The sequence below is a fragment of the Xiphophorus maculatus genome, chromosome 7 (genome assembly GCF_002775205.1).
Source record: "Xiphophorus maculatus strain JP 163 A chromosome 7, X_maculatus-5.0-male, whole genome shotgun sequence".
Taxonomy (NCBI): Eukaryota; Metazoa; Chordata; class Actinopteri; order Cyprinodontiformes; family Poeciliidae; genus Xiphophorus; species Xiphophorus maculatus.
This window is the reverse complement of record NC_036449.1, coordinates 2389234-2412889: the sequence shown is the minus strand read 5'-3', so window position 1 is coordinate 2412889 and position 23656 is coordinate 2389234. Positions and strand designations below refer to the sequence as shown.

General features: G+C 40.7%; 1 protein-coding gene across 1 annotated transcript in view; it reads right to left on the bottom strand.

The window, feature by feature from the left end:
• Positions 1-23656, bottom strand: part of itgb5 (integrin subunit beta 5) — a 53410-nt gene that overhangs the window by 6317 nt on the left and 23437 nt on the right. Inside the window, exons 12-13 of the mRNA XM_005805289.2 lie at positions 4856-5078; positions 4180-4280 (exon numbers count right to left, since the gene is read on the bottom strand). Coding sequence (XP_005805346.1) covers positions 4180-4280; positions 4856-5078 — 324 coding nt within the window. The remainder of the gene's footprint in view (positions 1-4179; positions 4281-4855; positions 5079-23656) is intronic.

Genomic DNA, 23656 nt, shown 5'->3' with positions numbered 1-23656 from the left:
TAGCCTGCCTGTCAACTGTGAAACAGCAGGACAACAAGTCCAGATCTACATGCTTTCTTATTTCATTAGACACGGAGTGCAAGTTGTAAAGCACTCCCCTTCTAATCCAGTGTTTATAACAACAGCTTAGGCGGATGGAGCTTTGTGAGACAAGAAATACTGCAGCATTTTAATATCACAAGATCTTGTTACGCCCTTAAAAACAACATTTTAGCCTTTATTGTCGCTGTTTGCTGTTTTAATTGTGGGTTTAAATTAACAATTAAGCAAAAGTGTGGATGTATAACTTGAAAATCAGAGTAGGCCAGAGTCTGAACCCAGAGTGAGAGTAGTATTGGTGGGTAAAATCCTAACCGGTGCACCTCAACATTTTACTCACACGGCTTCATCAGTCAGCTCTAGTTGGACGGAACGGTCACGACCAAAACCGTCTCACTTTAACAAAAAGGAACTGAAAAGAATTCCTGAGGACTTCTCCGCTTTCCCAGATGGCCGGGTCACTGGGTTTGTTTGGATCTTTTTTCTCTAAGGTTTGCTTCGGGTTAGTGACCTTTCCTCTTGATTACACACCACAGACCACTTTATCCTCCTAAAGCAGCACTGGCAGAGGTTCGTTCTTACCTCTGAGCAACACTCACACAATATCTGTGCTATGTTTAAAATTGATTTCCAACTACTGTAGCGTTGTATGGATTGAAAGCTTCTCAAGACAGAGAATTATTGCTGGGTCAGAGAAATATTTAGGGAAAAGTTAGGGAAAAAGAAGTGATTAACTTTTGTTTTTTTTTAACTTGGATCTCCTCCAAATTCACAGTGTTCCAATTGGAAGTCAGAAAGCCAGCAGGACTCGTGGATTGTTGTCCTCAGTTACAATTCCAAGGCTAACACCAAAGTCTCTGTCTTATTTCAAACACTACAAGGTAGATCCACTAACCGAGCCAAACAATGAAGTAAAAAGAACTGTCTGTAGCCATCTGAGAATAGATTGGACAAGGATGCAAAAAGAAAGCATTGAAAGTCTTGAAGGTCATTGTGATCTTCATTATTAGTAAATAGAAGAAGTTTAGAACCAGAAGTGTTTATCTATGAAGAAGGGCCTTGGTCAGAAGATGACCAGGAATCCAAGTTTTCCCTTTTCAAGTTAAGAGAACGAAACGGACGGTTGATTGTAGGTAACACACTCCACCAGTTCTAGCTTCATGCTAACATGGCTGAACTTTCCTGAAGCATCTTGAAGACAGACCAGAAGAAGAATAGTTTTCAGAAAAGTTTGGTGTGAAAGGTTTTCTGGTGAAACCAAAATAGAACATTATGAACTGAACTCCAAGCATCATGCCTGGAGAGGAAACAGGAACTAGTCACCTGGTGAACAACAACCCTCATTGTAAAGCATGGTGGTGGCTCATTATGCGGTGGGGATGCTTCTTTGTAGCAGAAAGTGCACAACTAGTCTGCATAGTGGGTAAAATGTCTGAAACCAGATGTATAAAGTTTCTTTAAGAATGCTGTGAACCTCAGACTAAACCAATGAGAGAACGCACAAGCTTCAGCGAATATCCCTCAGTGGCCTAGCCAAAACCTGGACTTAAATGGAACATATCATCTCTGGGAAGAGCTACAAATGTCTTTCGGTGCTGTTCATATGACTAAGCTTGGGAGGAGAGAAAAGGCCTAAACAAAGGCTGTGACAGGTTTCTAGAAGCATCCTGAAGAAGTGTTGAGGCTGTGAAAGCCATCAATATGTGGAGTTCCTCACATGAGGACTGGAAACAGATTTCTGACTGGCACATTTCTAAACTGAGGAAGAAAGAGCATCTTAAAAGGAAGCAGGTTTGTAGTCATGGTTACAGTCAGCCATAATAATTTCCTGCTGGTTTTGCTCACATTGTGCTCTCTTGTTTTATTGTTTTACTGTGTAGTTCTAGGATGATGTAAGGTATAACTTCTTACTCTGTTGTTGATATAGTCATACATCTGTGTGGTTAAAAGTCCATCTGGTGACACGCACTGCAAATTAGCTCAGGCTATAAATGTCACAGTGCTTGGTATTAAGCATACTAAACACTTACCCCCATTCAAATACACAAAAGACTAACAATCACTGCCAAATGTGCTTCAACAAGGTACTTAACAAAGGCTGTGAAAACCTTTGAAGATGTGAATTTTTTATTTTCCATTTGTAGAAACCGGCAAACATGTTTGTGTTGTGGTCAGCGGGACGTTTGAGAATCGAGTTGCTCTAGTCTTAGGCTTCTTCAGATTACAGTCAGCTCTGATTTTATTCATTGTGATCATATTATTATTGTATGTATCTATGAGCTCACAGCACAGCTACATAGAAGTTGGGGATAAAAATATCTTAATAAAAGACCAACGATGAGGGGAGACGATAGCTAAACTTAGAGGCTGAACCACTAAAAGCCTGCTAGAAATTAGGAAGAAACCACAGACGGTAAACGATGGAAGCAGCCGCAGTGATGTCACCCACTGGCTTTAGATCCCAAAAATCAGCATTTAGTTGTCACCATATTGGCTTTGGAGCAGCAAGGACAAACCGTGACTGGGCAAAAATCTTCAAGACTGAGAGATGCATCGACGGACTGGAGCATTGTTTGTTGGAGTCTGGGCGTTGTTCTGGCCCGTTGTGGTGAATACAGAGCTCTCCTTCCACCAGTCTGCCTCCCAACCCTCACCTGAAAAACTCCAGATCCCAGATGCAGTTGGGTAGAATTAACATCCTTAGGGACAGAGTGAGGAGCTCCATCATCCACCAGGAACTAGAAACTCCTCTGCATTGAAAAGGAGTCGACTGACATCAGGACACCTGATCAAGATGCATTCTGGGGGATTACATAGTGGAGGGAGTATAGTGCCCTTAAGCTTACTCTTAAGTGGAATAAGCTGTTACTTGGACAACAATATGCTGATTTCCCCCAAGTGCTGACCGTATTTATGCTTAAATTTGTAAGCAGAGCCAAACTAAATGAGTGGAGTTGTAGCAACAGGCACAGTTATATGTTCTTTGCTTTACAAGTGAGCGTGCATGGAACTGACCTCATAATGGTCACTGAGAATGAAAAACATGTAGCCTCACATTAAGCAGTCAACTGAGTCTTTCAAGAGTTCAAAGTCACAGTAACAGGGCTTGATTTGCTTATCAGGGATTTCTACCTTATCTTAACCAGAACATTCTCACTCTTGTTTGAGAAAGGTGTGGTTTAACACACTTACAGATTGTTTGGAATTTCCTGGTCAGTTTCCTCTCAGTGATGGTCAGTGAGCCAAAGCAACCTGTCAGATGTTTCTTTTAGCAATAGTGTTAGAAGTGGTCATGCTGTAATGGCTCTCTGTTCCGGTTCGGTTCCATGCTCTACTTCTTTTCTCCTCTTTCTCAACTGTATTCATCTCCATGGTAACACCTTTAGTATGTCAGACTGGTGATTGACCACTGTGTTTAAAATCTACCAAACATTCAACTTCAGAGTTTGTGTCACACCAAATGTTGCTCTTAGATCAGTGCTAGTAGCAGCGGCGGCGACTGTTTTCTGGGAAGCTTTAGCCATTTCTGGGTTGTGTTTGTGACTCTTGGCAGCAGCTTTGATCTTCTCACTCTCTGCAGTCTCAGTGCCAAGCCTCTAAGCACAAAGTGAATGTAGCATTATACAGGGTGGCAACAGCAGAGCCAGAGGCAAATAAGAACGTCATCCAACCAACCAGCCATAAATCTGCACTTACCCACGATAGATCCAAAAACAAAAACTGTTTCTCTATAGCTCTAGATGGCGTGTGTGTGTGTGTGTGTGTGTGTGTGTGTGTGTGTGTGTGTGTGTGTGTGTGCGTGTGTGTGTGTGTGTGTACTTGTATACTGTATATAGAGGGCTATAATAACCATTTTCTTTCACCAACAAAGGCAGGTCATTTGTGGAGGATGAAGACATTTTCCTGGTTCTCTCTTTTTTCCCAGTTGGAATGTGTTCTACTTGTTGGGTTCAAATGTGTTGGTTAAGGTTATGAATATACTAGTAATGGTTAGTAATGGTTAGGGGAAATGTGTGGGTTAGACATAAATGCAGGTACTAAAATGAATGGAAGTCAATACAAAGTTTGATAGAAGTACAAGGATGCGTGTGGGGGTGCGCAGGGGTGTGTGTGTGTGTGTGTGTGTGTGTATTTACCCACCGAGGCTCTCCACAGTTATGATTTTATCCTTGCACAAGCGCTGGCAGGTCTCGTTGTCTGCGAGTCTCCCCGAGTTGAAAAGCCGACACTCGATACACTCCCTGGAGCAAAGAAGGGGGGAGGTCAAAGTTCACATATAAAAACTCATCACAATAATGAGTACAAATTTACTGCTAATCCAGAAAATATCTCTAATATCTAAAATTATTCTAAAAGAAAGAACAAACGTTTTTAACATTTCACTAATGGATCATTTTGGCCAAATATTAATGACCAAATGCATATGAAATGAACATTCAGTTATTCTTCTCTGAAGTTAAATCAGACCGAACTTCTGTTTTAGGTGAGTTACATTTTTACCAGTTTTCCTCTTTGAAATTCATTTAATTATAATTCTAATTTATCTAAATTATGTATATTTGCTAAACCTGCTCTGGGGTAAATGTGTGATGATGACAGAGTGCTTTTGTTCAAAACTATTTAAACTTTCAGTAACTGCCAGTTATTCAGTGTAAAAATTGTGAAAAATCCTGCCTATGTCGTCTACAGGGTTTATTATTTCAGATGGACGCTTATTTCAATATTTCACTCCTGTTGCCTGTTGATCAAACTAGTTCCTGATGTCATAGCGGTATACTGAGTGTAGATTTTGTTTCGGTGTGTGTGTGAGCTCCACCTTTTGGTGCCGCAGGCGTCGGGGCAGGTGGGGCATTTCTCGCAGGTCTCTCCAAACGCCCCCGGCTCGGTGCACTGACAGCGGCCGCACACGCAGCTCCCTCGCCCGCTGCACATCTTCCCGTCGTCCGAGAAGCAGAGCGACATCTCTGTGGAGCAGTTACAGTTGTCGCCCACGAAGCCGGCGTGGCATTTGCACTCCCCACAGTGGCATTCTCCATGACCTGGAACGACACGGAAGCAGCAGGAGAGTCAGAGAGGGAAGTGTTAAAGAAGGCACGTCCATCATGCAAACACCTTAAAGTTGTGCAAAAAGTGCTTTGTTGTCAAGTTAAAATTATTTGTTGGCTTAGCTTATTTTCCGTTACCATGGAATAAAAAGCATCTTATTGGCTTATATAACAAACACTGTCAGCTGATGACATTTATAACAAACAATCAGGAGAAAGCTAAAAACAGCTTTTGTTCCAGATAACTAAAAGACATAATATATATGTCTTAAAAAATAATATCTGAGCTTAACAAGGTTGCAATCTTCATGTTTTTTTGCTTGCTTATTTGTTTCATTTCATTGGAGAGATTTTACTTCCACATGTCTCCCAGTGCTGAGGTCCAGTTGGAGGCCTGTGGTGGTTGTTGGTTGGTTATGGGGTGAAGGGCAACACCCTGTTATTTTTCCATTAAACACCACCTACAGGTGGGCTATTATTCACCAAGACACAGAGCCTGATGATCTCTTTCAAACTTGTTCCAACAATGCATGCTCCATCTAAAGGAGACTGAAGGATTTTCAAACATGCATGAAAGAATCGAGGCAACGCTCCAGGATTGTTTTTGATAAGGGAACAACATTAGAACATGATGAAAAGCTAAAAAAAAGGTAAATTTTCCGTAATACTGACTCTTCAAGAACTCCTTCTCATTCTCATTCTGGTGTAAACAGATTTCCTTCACTCTCTATTAGTCACTTTCTGAGTTCTTCTGTGTCACACAAGAAGCTTACAATGCTGGATAAGGATTTAGATTTAACACATTAAACTTTGGGAAAAGTTCCCAAAGTTCCACATCCTGAACTTAGAAATACACTGGACATGGAAGGTTGACCCAATAGAGGAGTGCCGATAATAATGTGGATCACTTGTGAATTAAATCACAGTTTAGGAGTGGCTGCTGCTTCTGTCCAACAATCTTCCTAAACGTTGAGAACATTTAGTCACTGAGTTCAGCCGCAGGGCAGAGAGGAGGAAAAACAAACGTCTTCTCAAAGAGGTCAGGGACTCCTTGGTGTCAGGACCTATTGTGTCTGATCATCAGCTGAGTGGTCAACGTTAAGCAATATTTTGTCTGGAATCTCAGACATGCCGTAACTTTAGTTTTGCACCAAAACTTTAAAGCTGTGCACATTTCAGGAGGAGAAAATGAGTGTGGGCCCATTATTGTGTTATTTTCTAACGTGGCAGTCTGCTGCACCACTCCCAGTCTTTGCTCAGAGGCCGCCACGGTGAGCGGCATGTGGCTGACTAATGGCACCAGTGCTGGGAATGTGACCTTAAATGACTGTTTGGGCACTCAGAAGGTTGATGAGGTTTTACGCCTCCAAGTGATGAAAGGAGTGCAAATTCAGCTGCTTTCACATGGACAAGTCGAGGCTAGCTGCTAGCAGCCCTGCAGTCCATAAACACTGCAGTGCTTATTAGACGTGTGGGGGAGGTGATCGGCATCCAGCCGCTTTCACAGACCTCAGGCTCTGTTTCCAGCTCTTCTTTTAAGTGTTAATTAACACCGAGATGTTCTACAAATACCATCGTTCTGTTAGGCCATTCAATCATTGACCAGCATGGCTGCCACTTGGCATGGAGGTAAATGCTTATTGCTCACTTATTATTATTAATGCTTATTGCTCAAACCAGAAGATTCTCCTGTAACAAAAGCCTTCTGCATTTTCAAAAATACATTTGATTAATGAAAATAAGGCAATTTAAAAACTAAAAATCTAAATTTGTGATAGATTTTGTGGTTTTTCAGACGTATCAACTTTGTTAAATGTCACAAAATATTTTTTGCATCCCATGAATCACACCAGCTTGTATGACAGCATATTAGGCCCATTGCAGATAAAGAAAACTGAATAAATCCACCATAAAACTGTTTTTTTTAAATAGCAAAAGCAAGGACATTTCTACATTTAAAAGTCAAAAATCTGCTAGAATCTGTAAAACATACTTGTGAAACAAAATGGTACATTGCAAAAACAAAATCTTACCAAGTATTTTTGGTCTAGTTTCTAGCAAAAATAAATTAATGCATTTGAAATAAGAACAGTACTGAAAGTAGTTCCTTATAGCTAAGAAGTTATAAGTAACTTCTTATAAAGATATAGAAACTTGCTGAAATATAGGAGCTGCAATAATTTCTTAATATTGATGATAATGTACTTGTACCATTGGCAGTTTATTCCACAATAAAAGTGAAATAATCTGCCAAAGGAAATAGTACTCTTTTAAATCAATATTAAATCAATATTAAGGAATTATTGACTTAAACTCCTATATCTTGATGAAGAGTTTTCAGTATATCAATATATTTGACTAGAAGCTTGACCAAAATTACTTTGTAGGATTTTATGTTTTTACAATGTAAGGTTTGGGTGGCTGACATCACTCAACTACGGAAACTGAAGGAGTACATCAGTGATAAACAGTTCAGATTTTGCAAAAGTTTAATCATTTTAATTAATTGAAGTTTTTTTTTTGAAGATCTTTTTAATTAAACTTTAGTTAATTTATTGCCCATCCCTAGGTTGGAGAGTTCAAAACCTTACAAAATTGCCTCTGTACCCTCTGTGTGGTTTAATGTCCTTCTGATGTAATCCTGTAAACTGCAGCTGACAGGAAGCAGCATTAGAAAGCTGCACACCTGCATGGGAAAAACTCTGCAGCGCTGGAGGGTTACAGAAGAGCTCCAACACCAAAGACAGCAGTAATCCTTTCTTAGTGTGTAGCTGGCATTCCTCCTGCTGAGTTATCAGGTAGCCATGAACTGACTTACAGCCTGTATAGTAAGTCACACTGCCAGCGTAAAAACTTACAGTTATGGGACCAGAATCCAGTTCATGTTTTCTTGCTGCAGCCTGGGAATGCATATTTGTTGCCAAGACGCAGCATGGGTTTCAAAAGCACACGTACACAGGCTTATGCAAATATTTGGAGCTTATGTAAAAAGGGAAATGAGCTGTTAAGTCACTTTAGTTGCAAAAAAGGGGTTCTCAAAGTTCATTTCCAACATGTCAAACTTGTGCACAACTGAAGAAAACATGTGCACCAACGGGGTGAAGAGTGGATGTGCAAAAATGTCTTTATCTGGTCTACAAAGTTTTAGCTCATCGTGCTGAACTGAGTAACCCTCATCAGGAATGCAGATCGTCTGGTGTGATGTGGCAGCTAGCACAGCGTCTGGATGTTGGGTCGGTTGGTTCCCACTGCAGATGAGAAGAGCTCACACTTCCTGCAGGGGAGCTCTAATCGCTGTGTGTGTGTCCGTGTGTGTGTGTGTGTGCAGAAAAACTGAAGGCAGTAACCTCCAACTTCTCCAGTCCCACTCAGAATCTTGGCCTTCTGTCCTGCTCTAAGGAAAAGCTGTAGAGGATTTTTGAAATGCTTGTGGTGTTGTAGCGTTCGCCAGGGTGACTCAAAACGTTACAGAGAGAAGAGGGAGAGCGAAGAGAGAAGCAGCCCGTTTTTGGGGAGGCTTTCCTGTGGAACATTCTGCATGTTGGAGTAAAACTGTTGGAATAAGGTAGAAAATATGACCAGAGGTCCATTTCTAGCCATCTATCTGTCAAAACATGTCATATTTCTGCACATCTCTGCTTCGTGTCAAAGTTCACTGAGGTTATCTGAGGAAAACCTTCTGCTAATTTGGACTGGTGCTTCACAAGACAATATTTAGGAACTTGATACCTCTTGTATTAAATTTCAGCACTAAAATCTCTGGTCCAGTGACAAAAACGTTGTTCATTTTGCTTGCAAGTTAAAGATAGCTTGTCAAGTAGGCTTCCATGCTGTGTATCGTAACAGCACTTCCTAAACGAGTCCTTACCAGAGACATGTAAACAAACGACTGGATTGCAACAAAAATGTTACAGTTCCACTGAAAACCGGCTCAGTGTAAACAGGAGTCACTTTATTTCTGCCAGATTGCAGGAATGGACATTGATTTTTAACTTCTCAGCACCAGGCAGAAACAAAACCTACTGAAGAATCCTTCAACTGGAAGACAAGTCCCAGGTCAAACGTTGATTCTTTGGTAATTTTTAACTTAGATTCTGAGCAATGCAAAAGATGGAACTGGGAGGTGCAACTCTCAGGTAATTTATGGTGAACATATAGAAGAGCTAAAAGGACCTGGCTGAGCAGGAAGTAGATCCCACGTCCACTATAGGGAAAAGACCATTTAGATGTAAAAATCTAAAATGAAATATTCTAAAACAAACACGAAGTTACACTGATCCACCAGTAGGCAGGAGAAAAACAGCCCCTACCTTGTCAAACGGTTAATTTACTTCCGACTGTTCACTCTGAGTATTTTAATGTTTCCTCATATGGGCCCAATCTTTTCTCCAGTCTTTAGTTCAACAGGTGCAGGTTGGGAAATATCCCAGCATAGATCATACCACTGAAGTACCCAGGAGGAGACTGATGAGTCCAAGTTTTACTGAAACTCCATCTTCTATTGGACCCATGAAGCTTTGACTTCACCGTTTCTCCTTTGCTCTTCATTTTCAGTTAGAAGTTGAAAACTTTGTTAATTTTAGGGAGGAAGACGTAGTTAAAGGTGTGAATACTTTTAGTGCATCAATATCTGGAAGGCCAACACAGCAGCCAGCTGCAGCGTGCCAGACAGAACTTTGACCAGACTGATAGGTGAAGGCACTTCAACGGTCATCCTGAAGGCTGTGAGGCCTCAGCAGCTACTCAGATAACACACAGAAGAAGCAGAAGTGAAAACAACCTGCACACATATACTCACACAGAACCAATGTGATTAGATTAACACAGAGCAGAGACAAAGAGATGTTAGCCTGAGCATCACTGAAGAGGTGCTCACCATCTAAAACATGTTCCATATGGACTGAATGATGGAGGCCCTTCCTCTGGGAAAGGCTAGTTAGCATAGCCACCGATGGCAGTGGATAAATGGTTTTCCTGCAACGGTAAGTTGTTTCTCCTCCATTAACGCATTGAGCAGCGTGAGACTGATTGACAGCACTAAGCCCCTCCTCCTGACTCTGATTGGTTGGTTTCAGATGATAATGGTGGCTCAGGGAAGAGGTGGAGGAGATCGATCTCATCACATATCATCTGTCTCATGCTGTACTGTTACAATATAGTGAAGGTTTAAACAAATATGTAAAAAACATTTGTTATAAAATGTTACAAACTGCTACTTTAAATCTCTGTGTGGCTGTTTGGCAAGAAAGCCGAGCAGAGAGACGCTGGAGCAGGGGATACGATCCTATGTTTGATGGAAGAGATGGTTTGAATTTCCTCTTTCCTCCTGATTGGTCCATCCTTCCTTGTTTTGCTTTGTTTAAATAAACAAACTCCTTTTCAACTCCTCTGAAGGTGTGGGGTCAGAGTTCAGGTATCACTTTTCAGCTCAATGATGCCTCCACATACTCACTATCTGTTCGTTTGTTGAATTCACTGCACATATTCTGGTCCTACTGACAAACAAAAGCTGACGTTTTCTAAAATGTACTTAGACTTCCCACATCATGAGCAGCATTGAGGATATTAATGGGCTCATACAGGATGTGTGGTGTGTTTGTTTCTGTCTGACTTTATTTAAACAAAACAAAAATGTCAAATGACAGAGAGCTATGCACATTAATTTCAGAGCAGACGAACTAAACAAACGGACCCGGCTGCCCCTCCCTGACGCTGACAGGCAGCTCATACTGTGGCAGGAGCCCCTGAAATGACAGCCTGACAGAACAACAATGTCTCCATAAAACACTAAATTATACAGCGAGCTGAGGGAGGAGATTACAGCTCAGACAAGGGCTTAGACCGGCCCCTAAATCTTCGTCTCGCTTCGGGTTGAAATGGAAAAAACACGCAAAGAAGGTTCTGTTAAAGCTGCTCCCATCACAGCTTCCAGACTGCAGTGTGGAATGAAGACCATTTCCTCCTTAAAAGAGGACGTTTTGAAATGTTGAAGGGTCATAGAGAAAAACATTTGGCACAACCCTCCAGGGACTGAGAGAGATTCCTACACTTTTGTAGCCAAGTCACACAGAAATGTTTCAACTACGCACCAGAAGACTGGAGGCAGAACGAGATGCTGGCATGGCAGCGAGAGGAGGCGAGGGACTGCGCCAGCCTGGACAGATGACAGCCAGAGTTCAGCTGAAAAACAGACGCTTTTTCCATAAACCGCTCGCAGACAGGACTTGAAGAAAAACACCCCACCAAGTTGACATAATGTGGCTCTGATTTTGTCTCATTAAGGAGGAATGATCCTTCAGGGACAAACGGATAGAAAATATTCTGCTCTGACCGGACAGAGACATGCGGCGTTCCCGCTGTCGGCCTACCAGGACTCTGGCGCTGACATGCATAGATTTAAAAAAAAAAGAAAAGACAGAAAGGAGACTTCAAGTCTAATTTCAAGGACAACATATTTATATTATATTTTATTTATTCTAACGTATTAACCAGTTCAGCTTCTCTGACTTGACCTTTGGCTTTCAAGTCTGGCTAATTGATGGAGTCTTCAAGTTATATCACAATATTTTGTGGTAATAACGTGAGAATAATAAAAGTGATAAGAACTATTTATTACTTGTTTTATTTAATTGTGTCACTGTGACTGCATGGCACACCAGTCAGAACCCCTCACACTCAAATATTGCTCCTGAAAACCATTTCTAATGTTCATCTTTAAGACAACAGTCTTATGAAGAAATATGATTTCTACTGCACATAGTAACTGCATTTAATCACATTTTCAAATCAATGTAAATTTATTGACAATTTTATTGAAGGAGCATAGAACTAATAATCCCAACAACTTTGGGGGACTTAAACATTAATTGGAAGTTATCATGATGACAATAAATCAACAATCTTATCATACAAAGAAATTTATCACAATTTATTAAAAAGCAATACGACAAATGCCCACCCTACTTTCAAGGCCAACACTTCAAAATCTGATGGGAGTCAAATTGAGAATATTATATGAACTCCTCAATTTAAGTACATATCTGAAATATCAGAATTGGAAAGAGACAAAAATAACAGCAGATTAGAGTAGATCAAAAATTAATTTCTAAGGAAGTATAAATTTAAGAAATAGAATGAGATTCAAGCAGAAATAACACTACACTAAATAAAAAAGTTCAAACTCTTCATTCTATTAAACTGAACATAAATGTCAAGAATGTAAGTGACAGTCTGTGTTTTGCTGTCAAAGAAAGAAGTTCTACAATTTGATGACCACAGGTAGGAAAGTAAATGAATACATTTTCTTCCATCAATGTCCTTACAAAAGAAATCAGAAGAATCATAAAAAGCAAAAATATTTTCACAGACATGTCTGTTTATCCACTTTCACAAGCAATACACCAACAACGGTTTTTATTTTGAAGAGTCTGTCTAGAAACTAACTCTGGTCTCTTTCTGTTCTGGAAATGATCGGAAATGACCTAAAAACAAATGAACCAACACATAAATAAGAATTCAAAACCCACGGATGTGTCTGTATCGGAGCCATAGAGGAGGATCACTGTCACACTTCACTTCTGAAACTGACAGTGAAAAAAAAAAGCTTGGAGAAGTGAAACCTTCACTTAGGGAACAGAGAACTTCCTGTTGGAAACCAACATACAGTCTGGATGATGACCAACACACAGCTCTAGCTGTTCTTTAAAAAAAACAACGTGTCAACATATCTGAAAAAGGGCAAACTCAGGAAAAATACACCAGTACATTATTCATATATCAGGAACCAGACTGTGTCTGTCCTTACTGCGCCGATCAGATCTAAGAAAGTGTTTTGTGTTGCAGTGTTCCAACAACTTGGAGAAAATCATTGTCAATTTATGAAATGTTTCCCAGCATGCACTGCAGGCCTCAGTTAGCACAGTGAATACAGGAGGCCACATCAGGACAGTTAGAAAAACAGAAAACAAGGTGAGAATTTATCGTATCATTTATCGTGATATATGTCTTAGATCTTTTTATTTGCTGTCACAATAACTTCCAAACATTGACATTTAATCCCCCCAAACTGTCCATATTATTAGTATTGTTAATTTTACTATTTATTCCACTGTTTGTTCAATGAAAGTAATTATTAATACATTTGAAAACATGGTTAAATGGGTTAGGGGTTGTGTGCCGTTACTGATGCCAATCACATTTCTGTATTTAACTGGGGTCCTGAAAACAAAGGGGCATGTTTCTGGAGAGCAGCATTTGTGTCTGCCATGCAGTCACAGTTACCTAAAAAGAAGCAATGAATAGTTCTTTTTGTCACTTTATCATACTAGTATCACAAGATATCATGATAAAACTTCAAGCCCATAACTTTCAGGGTAAAACCTTTCTCTTGAAAGAACCCAGCAGTAAGGCTGAGGAAGCTCTGTAGAAACTAAACCACTCAGTAAGAATCCTGCTTGGCACGGTGGAGGTGGGATAATGATCAGGCATCTCACAGTCACTGAGTCGACTCTTTGCATAATTGTGGTCTTAAAGTTTTAGCAGAATATTTTGTGGAATTATTGTGATAACATAAAAGTGCCAATAAAAACTGTTCATTGCGTTTTCATTAAGCCAGGTGTGACTGAGACGACATGGCACAGCAATCTGAGCTCCACAAACACAAAAACTGCTCTTAAAAAAAAAAATTGCAATGCGCTTGTGTAAAACATCGGCCGCATAAAATAGTGTGATTTGCATCACTGAACTGCACACTAACTGCACTTAATTTTTTTACAATTTATTGATAACTGCAAAGTATCAGAGAAGCAAATGAAAAGAGTGACTCCAAACTTTTCCATGGCAAATAATGATCTGATTCTATTAACACACCATCTAAAAGATAGGAGGCACCAGCTGAGGCGCATTTCTGTGCAAAGCAGAATAGAAAATTGGGAAATATAAATAATGGGAGCAACGTTAGTATACAGTAGTTGAAGAAACAATCGTGGAGTTGAAAAGACCCAACATTCAGAACTCTACCACATCAAGAAGCTGTTGCTGGAAACGTCAATGATCTGAAGCAAAGTTGTGAAGAAATGTGGGCCAAAGGACCAGCTGTGAGGGACTAATTAGGTCCTACAGAAGTGGATCAGTGAGGAATCAACTTTCCTGTTCAGCAAAACATCCTGATCAATGACAGGTTTCCTTGTTTCACATGAATATACGTCAGAAAGTCACAGCAGCATCAGTGGCCGTCAGTTACAAGCTGGCAATAGTTCAAACCTCACATTAGACCAACTGGATGAAATCAGTTATTAGCAAGATCAGCTTTACAACAGCACTTCCCACACACACACACACACACACACGCACACACACATACACACACACGCGCACACACACACACACGCTAAGCTTTTATGAAGCTTCTACAGACTATCAATCTTTCTCTCAGTTGCTAAAAGGAACTTTGTTATCTGAAAACCACAGTGATAACAAAACCCCGTCATGTTAAACCACACCAAGACAAATAGTCCAATTAAACTTTTAAACAACAACTTTATGTCCCATGTCTGTGGAAGACGTGTTCCCGTTTAAATGGCTGCTAAAACAACGCTACACGTCTGTCTCTGTGTTACTTTATGGGCCTCTGTGAGAGAGAAGCAGCTGTAAAAATGTGGGTTGGTGAAAATCGACAGGCCGAAACAAGCTCTGCTCCTCCAGCAGAGCCAAACAGAGTTCATGATCAGAACGGAGGAGCCGATACTCTGTAGCTGAGGACTTCCTTCCTTCCTTCAGTGGCTGCAGGCGGCAGAGCACCTGAGTGGCAGCAGGCAGGTTTGGATTGCAACAACGGCACATAGCTGGCAGGCACAAAAACTGTTTACCTCGGCTTTGTGCTCAGCGTCTGAATCACAGCATGCCCGGACTGTCACTGACATTACTCACCAGAAACACAACAACGCAACCCCATAGCTGGAGCTGGTTAGTTCCTTACCTCCAAAGGTTTTAACCAAATGGCGCAGTGGAAAGTTACAGAGAATTCAAAAGGATTCAACAGTTTGTTACATTCCAACGTCAGACTGCCATGTATCGTTGGGATTCTGTGTGATAGACAAAGAAGTGCATAATCGCAGGATACAAAGTGTCCTTCGAATGAAAACCTGAAAGGTGTGGCAGGCATTTATATTCAGAGAAACAGCCAACAAGGGCCATTTGAGGCCCTTGAAAGATTTTGTGTGGGCCCCCCAACCTTAATTTTAAAAATTTTACAATTTAGATAAAGAGAGAAATGGTGTGATAGATTGATAGATCTAGATGGATAGAGTGAGAGAAAGATAGAGACGAAGAGAAAACAGACATACTTCTAGTCTTGCAGCTTTAGCAATGGACTGTTGTTCTATAAAGTATGGCTTTACAGTCTATCACATAAAATCTCACTAACAGATGCTGTGATCGTTCCATAAACAAACCTAGAAAAAAACCAGGACCAAACGTACTGCCAGGCTCTGAGTGCGCAAAACTTTCAAGCACCGTTTTGGATAAGAAAACTGTTAGCCAAAACTATAAATAGCTCTACATTCTGCAGGTTTAAAAACTGCAGACCCATAAAGCCAGAGGAGATCATAAACTCGTCCTATGACCTTGGGTGATGCCAACAACAACCAAGCAGCATACCAAGCCCATTCTGACTAACTGTGGCACCCGGAGCTAAGCTCTGATCCCACTGGAGCTGCTCACATCTCTGAAGTTCAACCTAAATACTCAGGACAGATATGCAAGAAGCCTCTGTGCAGAGTTTCTATGCTCTTATTTCTAAAGTTATTTACAGTTTGGAGAATGTGGAAGTAAAAAATCGGTCTGATCGTAGGATAGAAAAACACTGACTTCCTGTTCTGGGACATATTAATCCCTGATGCGTCTCAGTTCCCTGAGCTCAGTGTTGCTGATGTTGGCCTCACAGAGCTGCTGCTCAGTGACTGAAAGAAAAAAAAAAACAGCAGCCTGGGTTTGGACATTAGAATTCATTCCGACCAGCACCGACTGGTTTTTTTATACATATATATGCATACATACATGCTTTAGTTCCACACCTGAACCTTATCATGCAAGCTGCGTCTCATTTTTGAGATGATGAGATGCAAATTAATTAGAAATCAGCTGCTGACCAGAATCAGACCATTTTCTGCTTGAGCAACCCTGAACAGTGAGCGGCAACTAGAACCAAAATCTGATCTCTCTCCAATTTCAGATAACATGCCATACTAAGCGCCACGACACTCTTCTGTGTGGATGCTGTTACTGACGGAAGCAAAGTGAATGTCAGATATTTTCAGTGTAAGTGAAGTGTTTAACAACGATGTCAGAGGAGGTTAAAAATATTGAATTTCTTATATTATAGATCTGAAAGAGAAATTGGAATTGCCCAAAATCAGAATTGGTAGGTCAAAGAAATTATGACCAGTGAATCTCTAACCTTTCCAGCTGATTTCATATCCTGGATTCAGACCTTCCTCTTTATTAATTTTCTCATTAACGCGATGTTGGAACTACAGCATAATAACTGCTTTTCCATTGACCATATAATTGTGCAAATTTGAATCTCAAAAATAAATTTGCTCAATGAAAATACACCAATTTCGAGAAAACTCACGCTCGTCAATAAAAGCTTTTTGGATGAGGTAGTTTTAATGTATTTCACAAAACTGTGATGAAACACTTTTTTGCATCACTTGAGTCATGTGATCAAAAACTGTCTGTTACTACTGGTGGAAAAGACAAAGACGACAGGAAGTGGTAGGAGGAGGATGGTGCAGTGTTATTTAATAATTTATCACGTAAAACAATCTCATCAAAGTGCGACTTTAATTGCATTTCTGAGTTAATGGAATTAATTGTGTAGTGGAATTTTTGTAATGGAGACGTAGTTAGTGTGGATTGAACATGAAAAAAACAGCTGGAATTCTTTCCAGCCCACAGATAACGGCAGTAGGATGTTAGGCTGTGATGATGTCCATCAGGTGCTGAGGCTCCAGCCTCTGGGGGCCTCTGGGGGCCTCCATAAGACTGAACTGTGGACTTCACAGGCATCTCTGAAAACAGCTGTGGACTGTCATGGAAAGGTATTCCTTCCCCTCTCTTCACTTCCCGTTCTATTCCTCAAATGGAACCAACACAGATCCAGAACTCACTTGATTATCAAAACAGACATATCAGTGGTGTCAGCAGCTTCTGACTGGAACAGCCTGAGCTATGCAGCAAATGCTATGATGTAAATCTTTTCATCCATATGCTTTTGCGTCACACTATCAGCGAAATTAAAGAATCCTTGTTGTAAAATGGACACCAGTCCGGGTAACTATCTAATGTAAAAATGATGTGTTGTCAAAATTCATGGTAAAAGCTCAGCAAAATGCAGAGGACTAACTTGTTACAGACAGTAAACACTGGCTCTTGGTGTTTACCTGGTGCCTTGACTGGTGATTGGCTGATATGGAACTAAAAGCTGATGTCTTTCTGATCAGTAACGTGCATGATCAACATTCTTCAGTGCAGAAGCCGTTACTGACCGGTGAAGACAGTGTCTGTATGAGGAAGAGACAGCTTGCTGAGCCGTATGCAACGAAATTTCGTTCTGTATACACCCTGTGCATGCAAAGTGACAATAAAGTCAGTCTAAGTCAGTCTAAGTCTAAGTTGCTACATAAGCAAGGTGGCACAAATCCTTTGTTTCCACTCAGCAGTATGCCAGCGGTGGATATGGTTTGGTGTGATTGTTTTATGGTCCGGCACATTCAGGACAGCCTTTCCACCACCAGTTTCACTCTCAATGCATGCGGGGTTCAACCCAAGTGCCTAACTTTGCGTCATGCTAGCTCGACACAACCGTGATGCACTAATATGGCCTTATGATTGTCGCAAGCAGTCAATGGACTTTGTTGTGTGACACCAGTAGCTCCACCTTAACTGTACCACTGTCCTGTTGACCTTAAAGCTAAAGAGGGCAGAGGAGTGGTGTGGTTGTATGGCCAGCTCTTACAACAGAGATATATAAAATACTGTAGGATATCAACTATCGACCCGTGTGGCACTGCTTAGTGTAAACAAGGCATCAGAGTGCTATTTAAGCCAAAAGGTGAGTGACACCTCAGTAGTTTCTGATGTAACTGTGATTGATCATGTTAGGTTTAGAAATGTAGGCCGACAGTTAGAAACCTCTCAAGGTCTACTAACTCTACAGGGACTAAAAATGGAAAAATTATGCTTACAGTTAGTAATGCTGACTCTGCTAACACAATAGCAGTGCTAATTAATATGAGTATAGATCACAGCTCTTTTGTGGAGCATAATGCCAAATTATTGATGGAAAATTTTCCTATTTGCAGATTTTTCTGTGGAGCATATCTAATACTTTTGAAAGAACAAGCAGCTTGGTAAGCTGGATATCTAGGTGCAATTTCTCTTGTTTTAAGATAACTATCACGTTTAAACAAGATACGCATCACATTATAACGTGATAGTGCTCTGACTTTTTTTGTTCTGCATGATAGCAATGCTCTTCTGTAGCAATGTGCTACACACTGATAAAATGAAAGAAGATACAATATGTTTTTAAATGAGGCCTGACTTATTTAAAGAGAAGCTCACTTTGACGACTTTTCTGGGACAGACTACTTTGTAAATTTTGACTGGTTTTCAGAAATTATTGTGTTATACTTTTGTAAACATTTTCTTGAGGCAGTTATATACAAGAATTTGCTAAAATAGGAATGATGGTTTAGAGTTTTACAAAATCTGTCATCAGAATTTGGCCACAAATCTCTGGTTGGCGAATCTCTAGCTATGACTCTTCCTGCAAGTCCTGAGTGCTGTTTACTGCAGATTGGCCCCTACTTAGTGGAATCCATGGTGATGACTGATGTTAACCTCTCCTCTAAATGTTACAGAACTTCCATCACAGTGAGGATTCTCCTCACTGTTAAATTCAGAACTAAAGATCTCAGAAGCTGACTCAGGTGAACATGGAGCCTGAAGGCCCGACTCCTCCTGGACTCTCTTAAACCCAGAGTGAAAAAAAGTTCAATTCTTGCTTTTCGCCAACAAAACATTCCCAGTCAGGACTGGACTGTTTTCTTTAGCGTGAAGCACAGCCAAAGCTATCCTCTGCACGAACATGAATAAACACACATGTTCCCATTTACCCTGTAGGGATACACACATGTGATTATGAGCACGCAGCTCTGGAACATCAGATTTATTTATGAGGTAAAAGAGGGGTTCGTGTAGATCTGCAAAGTAGAGACATGCTATTTCTGGCAACAGGCGGCCACGGACCTCTTAGATCATTATTTGGAAGCAGCTGTGGAGGAGATGTGGGTCAGAGGGACATTTGGACTCGGATGTCCAGATTTACTGATTCCAGAGGTGGGGCATGAGTCAGATAACCACAGAGAGTAAACAACCGCAAAGAGAGGAATGTTAATGAGAACTGATGATTCATTAATTGTTTTTACAGCATTGGGGAAATCTGATTTCTTTTTTTCTTAAAGCAAAAGATTGCAGGTTGACTGTAATACTTAACGTTTCCAGTAGGTGGAGCCTCTTCCTGTTTTGTGTCAGAGTTAAAGGTGTTTTTCATTCAGAGTAAACAACAAACAGGACTGGAAGTCGTTCAAGTAGAGAAAGTTGCTTGCGTGGCACAGACTGAAGAAGGGAACACAGCCGACTGCTGTACCACACATTTCTGCTTGACTGACACACACAGGTTCTGTAACAGAGGGTTTTTACCCTGAGCATTAATCCTGAGAACATCACTTTACAGAACATCTGCCTGTAATTCGAAATACATCCCAATCTCCCTTTATAGTGTCATGACACATCATATTTGCCGTACAGTATAATTTTTTCTTCCTATAAGAGAAATCAATACATAGAGAAACCAGTAGAATCATCTGGAATATTTTTTCCTCCTCAGAAAGAATCAAAGTTTAGATCTTAGTGTTTTAAGAGAAATATTAACTTCCTGCTGTAAATGAAAACAAACACTTTCCATAAAGCCAGAGCACCAACACACTGTCATTTATTAAACAAAGATGGAGCCAAAGCAGAGTGAACAGACCAGAAAATTAACTCCAGAAAAGAGACAGGAGCTCCATCCTGGTCTCGCGTGCCTTAGCATGGTCAATGTTAAACGCCCATGACATGACTAAAGAAAAAAAGACTCAAAAGGTTTGGCTTATTCGACGAGTTGCCAGGTAGAAGTCTCTTTTCTCTAAACACAATACTACAGCACAGACTAGGCTGGCAAAGCTTCATCTGAGTGAACCACAAGACTTCTGGAACGATGGTGTTCAGACAGATGTGATCAAAGTAGAATAGTTTCTGTAATCTCCCTCTACCAAATCCTGTATGCCATCAAGTCAACATGAGCTCCACTGTACACTAAAATGCTCTGGAATCAAATGTGAGACCATCTGGGTGACGGTTGAAACTTGACCCAAACTGGGTCAAACACGAAATGAAGCAACACTGTAAATAAAAGCGGGTCACGAATCCTCCATATGTTGGGTAAGCGAACATATCTCGACATGTGTGTTTGGGGGTAAGCTGCGGTTGTCATTTGTCCATATTTGTTTCACTGGTAACTAAAGACAGTGACTAACACTTCAGGGGTTTTGTTACTTCAAACCCCGGAACACGGCTCTGAAGGATGTTAAGGACTGAGGCGAGGTGGTCGAGTCGACTCTAATCTGATGTGACAGAAGGTGAGTCATCCATGAATGATGCATGGCATTATTTAGGCCAGCTAACACACTGACCAATCAACAACATCCTGTTTGTTCGTTATCATGGACTGATAAAAACGCCAACAGATTCCTGTCTGCTCAGTCGTAAAGTTCAGATGTCACAGTGGAGCATCTGAAAACAAAGACTTCAATCCTCTTGAGGTGAGCAGCTTAGCTTTTATGCTACCACATAATTCCAAAGAACAGAAGAAGTTGTGGAGCCCCGGTGCAGATCTGTGGGCTCCAGTGGTTTTGGCTGTTATGGGATGTCAGTGTTCTTCTGCAGCCATGGCTGAAAGTTCTGCCTGTGACACCAACTTGTTTAGTAAACGTTTTGGTGACAAAAAGGACTTTGGTTTAGGAGATTGTGCAAAGTGTTCAAAGTTTTTTCTTTTTTAGCTCAAAAGGCTTACTACATAACAAAAAAAAAGTTCTATTTATTTTTCCAGGCACCAATTGATGGCTAAATTTACAACCATCAGAACTGAAGCTGGTCATCATCAAATACAAGAAGGTCATTTTCCCCCCAATTTCTTCTGAAAAATACCATCATGAATAAAAACTACAGATAAAATAAAGATTTCTTTTTGTTCATAAACTCATATGCTGGAGAGGAGTTGTCATTATTCTGTATACATGTGCAGTCATGCTGTTTGAGAATGTCAGTGTTGAAATTAAATCCATCTACTGTATTTAATCCCTGAGCTTTGTCAGACATGTTTTTGTAAGAGAGAACAGACTGAAAATTATTTGGATTTTATTCCCTGATAATCTAGACTTGGTAACTTTGATCTAAATGACTGATTCTGTTAAAGCATCTTAAAGTGCCTTAAAAAAATTCCCTTCTCACCCACCGCGGGTGGTTCTTATCCTCTGAGCTCGGGTCCTCTACCAGAGGCCTGGGAGCTTGAGGGTTCTGCGCAGTATCTTGGCTGTGCCAAGGACTGCACATTTCTGGACTGAGATGTCTGATGTTGTTCCTGGGATCTGTTGTAGCCATTGGTCCAGTTTGGGGGTGACTGCCCCGAGGGCCCCGATGACCACAGGCACCACTGTGGTCTTCACCTTCCAGGTCCTCTCCAGTTCCTCCCTGAGGCCCTGGTATTTCTCTAGTTTCTCGTGCTCCTTTTTCCTGATGTTGCAGTCGCTTGGTATTGCTACATCTATCACAACAGCTTTCCTCTGTTGTTTATCCACTACGACAATGTCTGGTTGGTTCGCCATTACCATTTTGTCTGTCTGGATCTGGAAGTCCCACAGGATCTTAGCTCTGGCGTTCTCCGCCACTTTTGGGGGTGTTTCCCACTTTGATCCCGGGGTTTCCAGTCCATATTCTGCACAGATGTTTCTGTACACTATGCCTGCAACTTGGTTATGTCGTTCCATGTACGCTTTCCCTGCCAGTATCTTGCACCCTGCTGTTATGTGCTGGACTGTCTCAGGGGCCTCCTTGCACAACCTACACCTTGGGTCTTGTCTGGTGTGGTATATCTGGGCCTCTATTGCTCTGGTGTTTAGGGCCTGTTCCTGGGCGGCCAGGATGAGGGCCTCTGTGCTGTCCTTGAGTCCAGCTTTTTCCAGCCATTGGTAGGATTTACTGATATCAGCCACTTGGGTTATTTGCTGGTGGTACATCCCATGTAGGGGCTTGTCCTGCCATGATGGTATCTCTGGCACCTCAACCTCCGTTCCCTGTTGTCTGAGATATTCACTGAGCACATATATATATATATATATATATATATATATATATATATATATATATATATATATATATATATATATATGATATAAATGTGATGAATTATAATTATTTTTATTGTGTCTGTTCCAGGCACTTAGTGCCATTTTATAGCACAATCAAGTAACTATGTTACCTTCAGTTATAAAAATGCTCTACTGTATATTTCAATGATGACTGAAAAGGAAAATTTCACATTAGCACCTTGAAATTGGGCCCCTGTCTCTTTAAGAAGCTCAAGGATTCCTCAAACATGCATAGAAGAATCAAAGCAACACTCCAGGTATGTTAATGATGAGGAAATAATATTCTAACATGATGCAAAGCTGAAAAAAAGTTGATTTCTCATAATACCTCCAACCCCCGTTAAATCATTACCTTTGGCACTTAATAGTAATTCATAACTAAACCAAAGTTAAAGTGAAAGCTTGAAAAACCCAGAGATCAAAAGTCAGCCACAGTGTTCTGATCGGTTCATCTCTGATATCATGATATTCTAAAACTTGACCTCTGACCTCTGAGTCAGGGTTCTACAGAAGCTCCAGGAGCTTCAGGTCCTTCACCAGGCAGCAAATGTTCCCACACAAACTCCGACTGAGCAGCAGATCCCATCCAGGTGGATCCAATCAAGTTTATGAGAGATTCCTGCAAGGTGAAGGGCTTTACTCACACTTTAATAGTTTTACTAAATTAGTTTTACAGTGCGGTTTAGACGGGGAAGTTCTTTAAAAATGAACAAGATGGCGCAGCGGGTGTTGAGGGAGACACTGAGCTCCACAGAGTGGAGGACAGAGAAGATACAGGACTGTAATGGGTGTTTGGAAGAGACAGTCCGTCTGCATCTATAGCTGTGTTTCTATTAACCATCAAATTGTGCAATTCGGAATTAGGAAAATACATTTGCGTAAAGGAAACATGCCAATTTAAAAAAGACTCACATTTTTGTGATAAAAAGTTTTTGGAAAAGGATGAGATGGTTTTTCAAAATGAGTATTTTACAAAACTGCATGGATGTGAAAATACTTTTCACATCATATAAGTCACATGATCAACAACCGGATGTTACC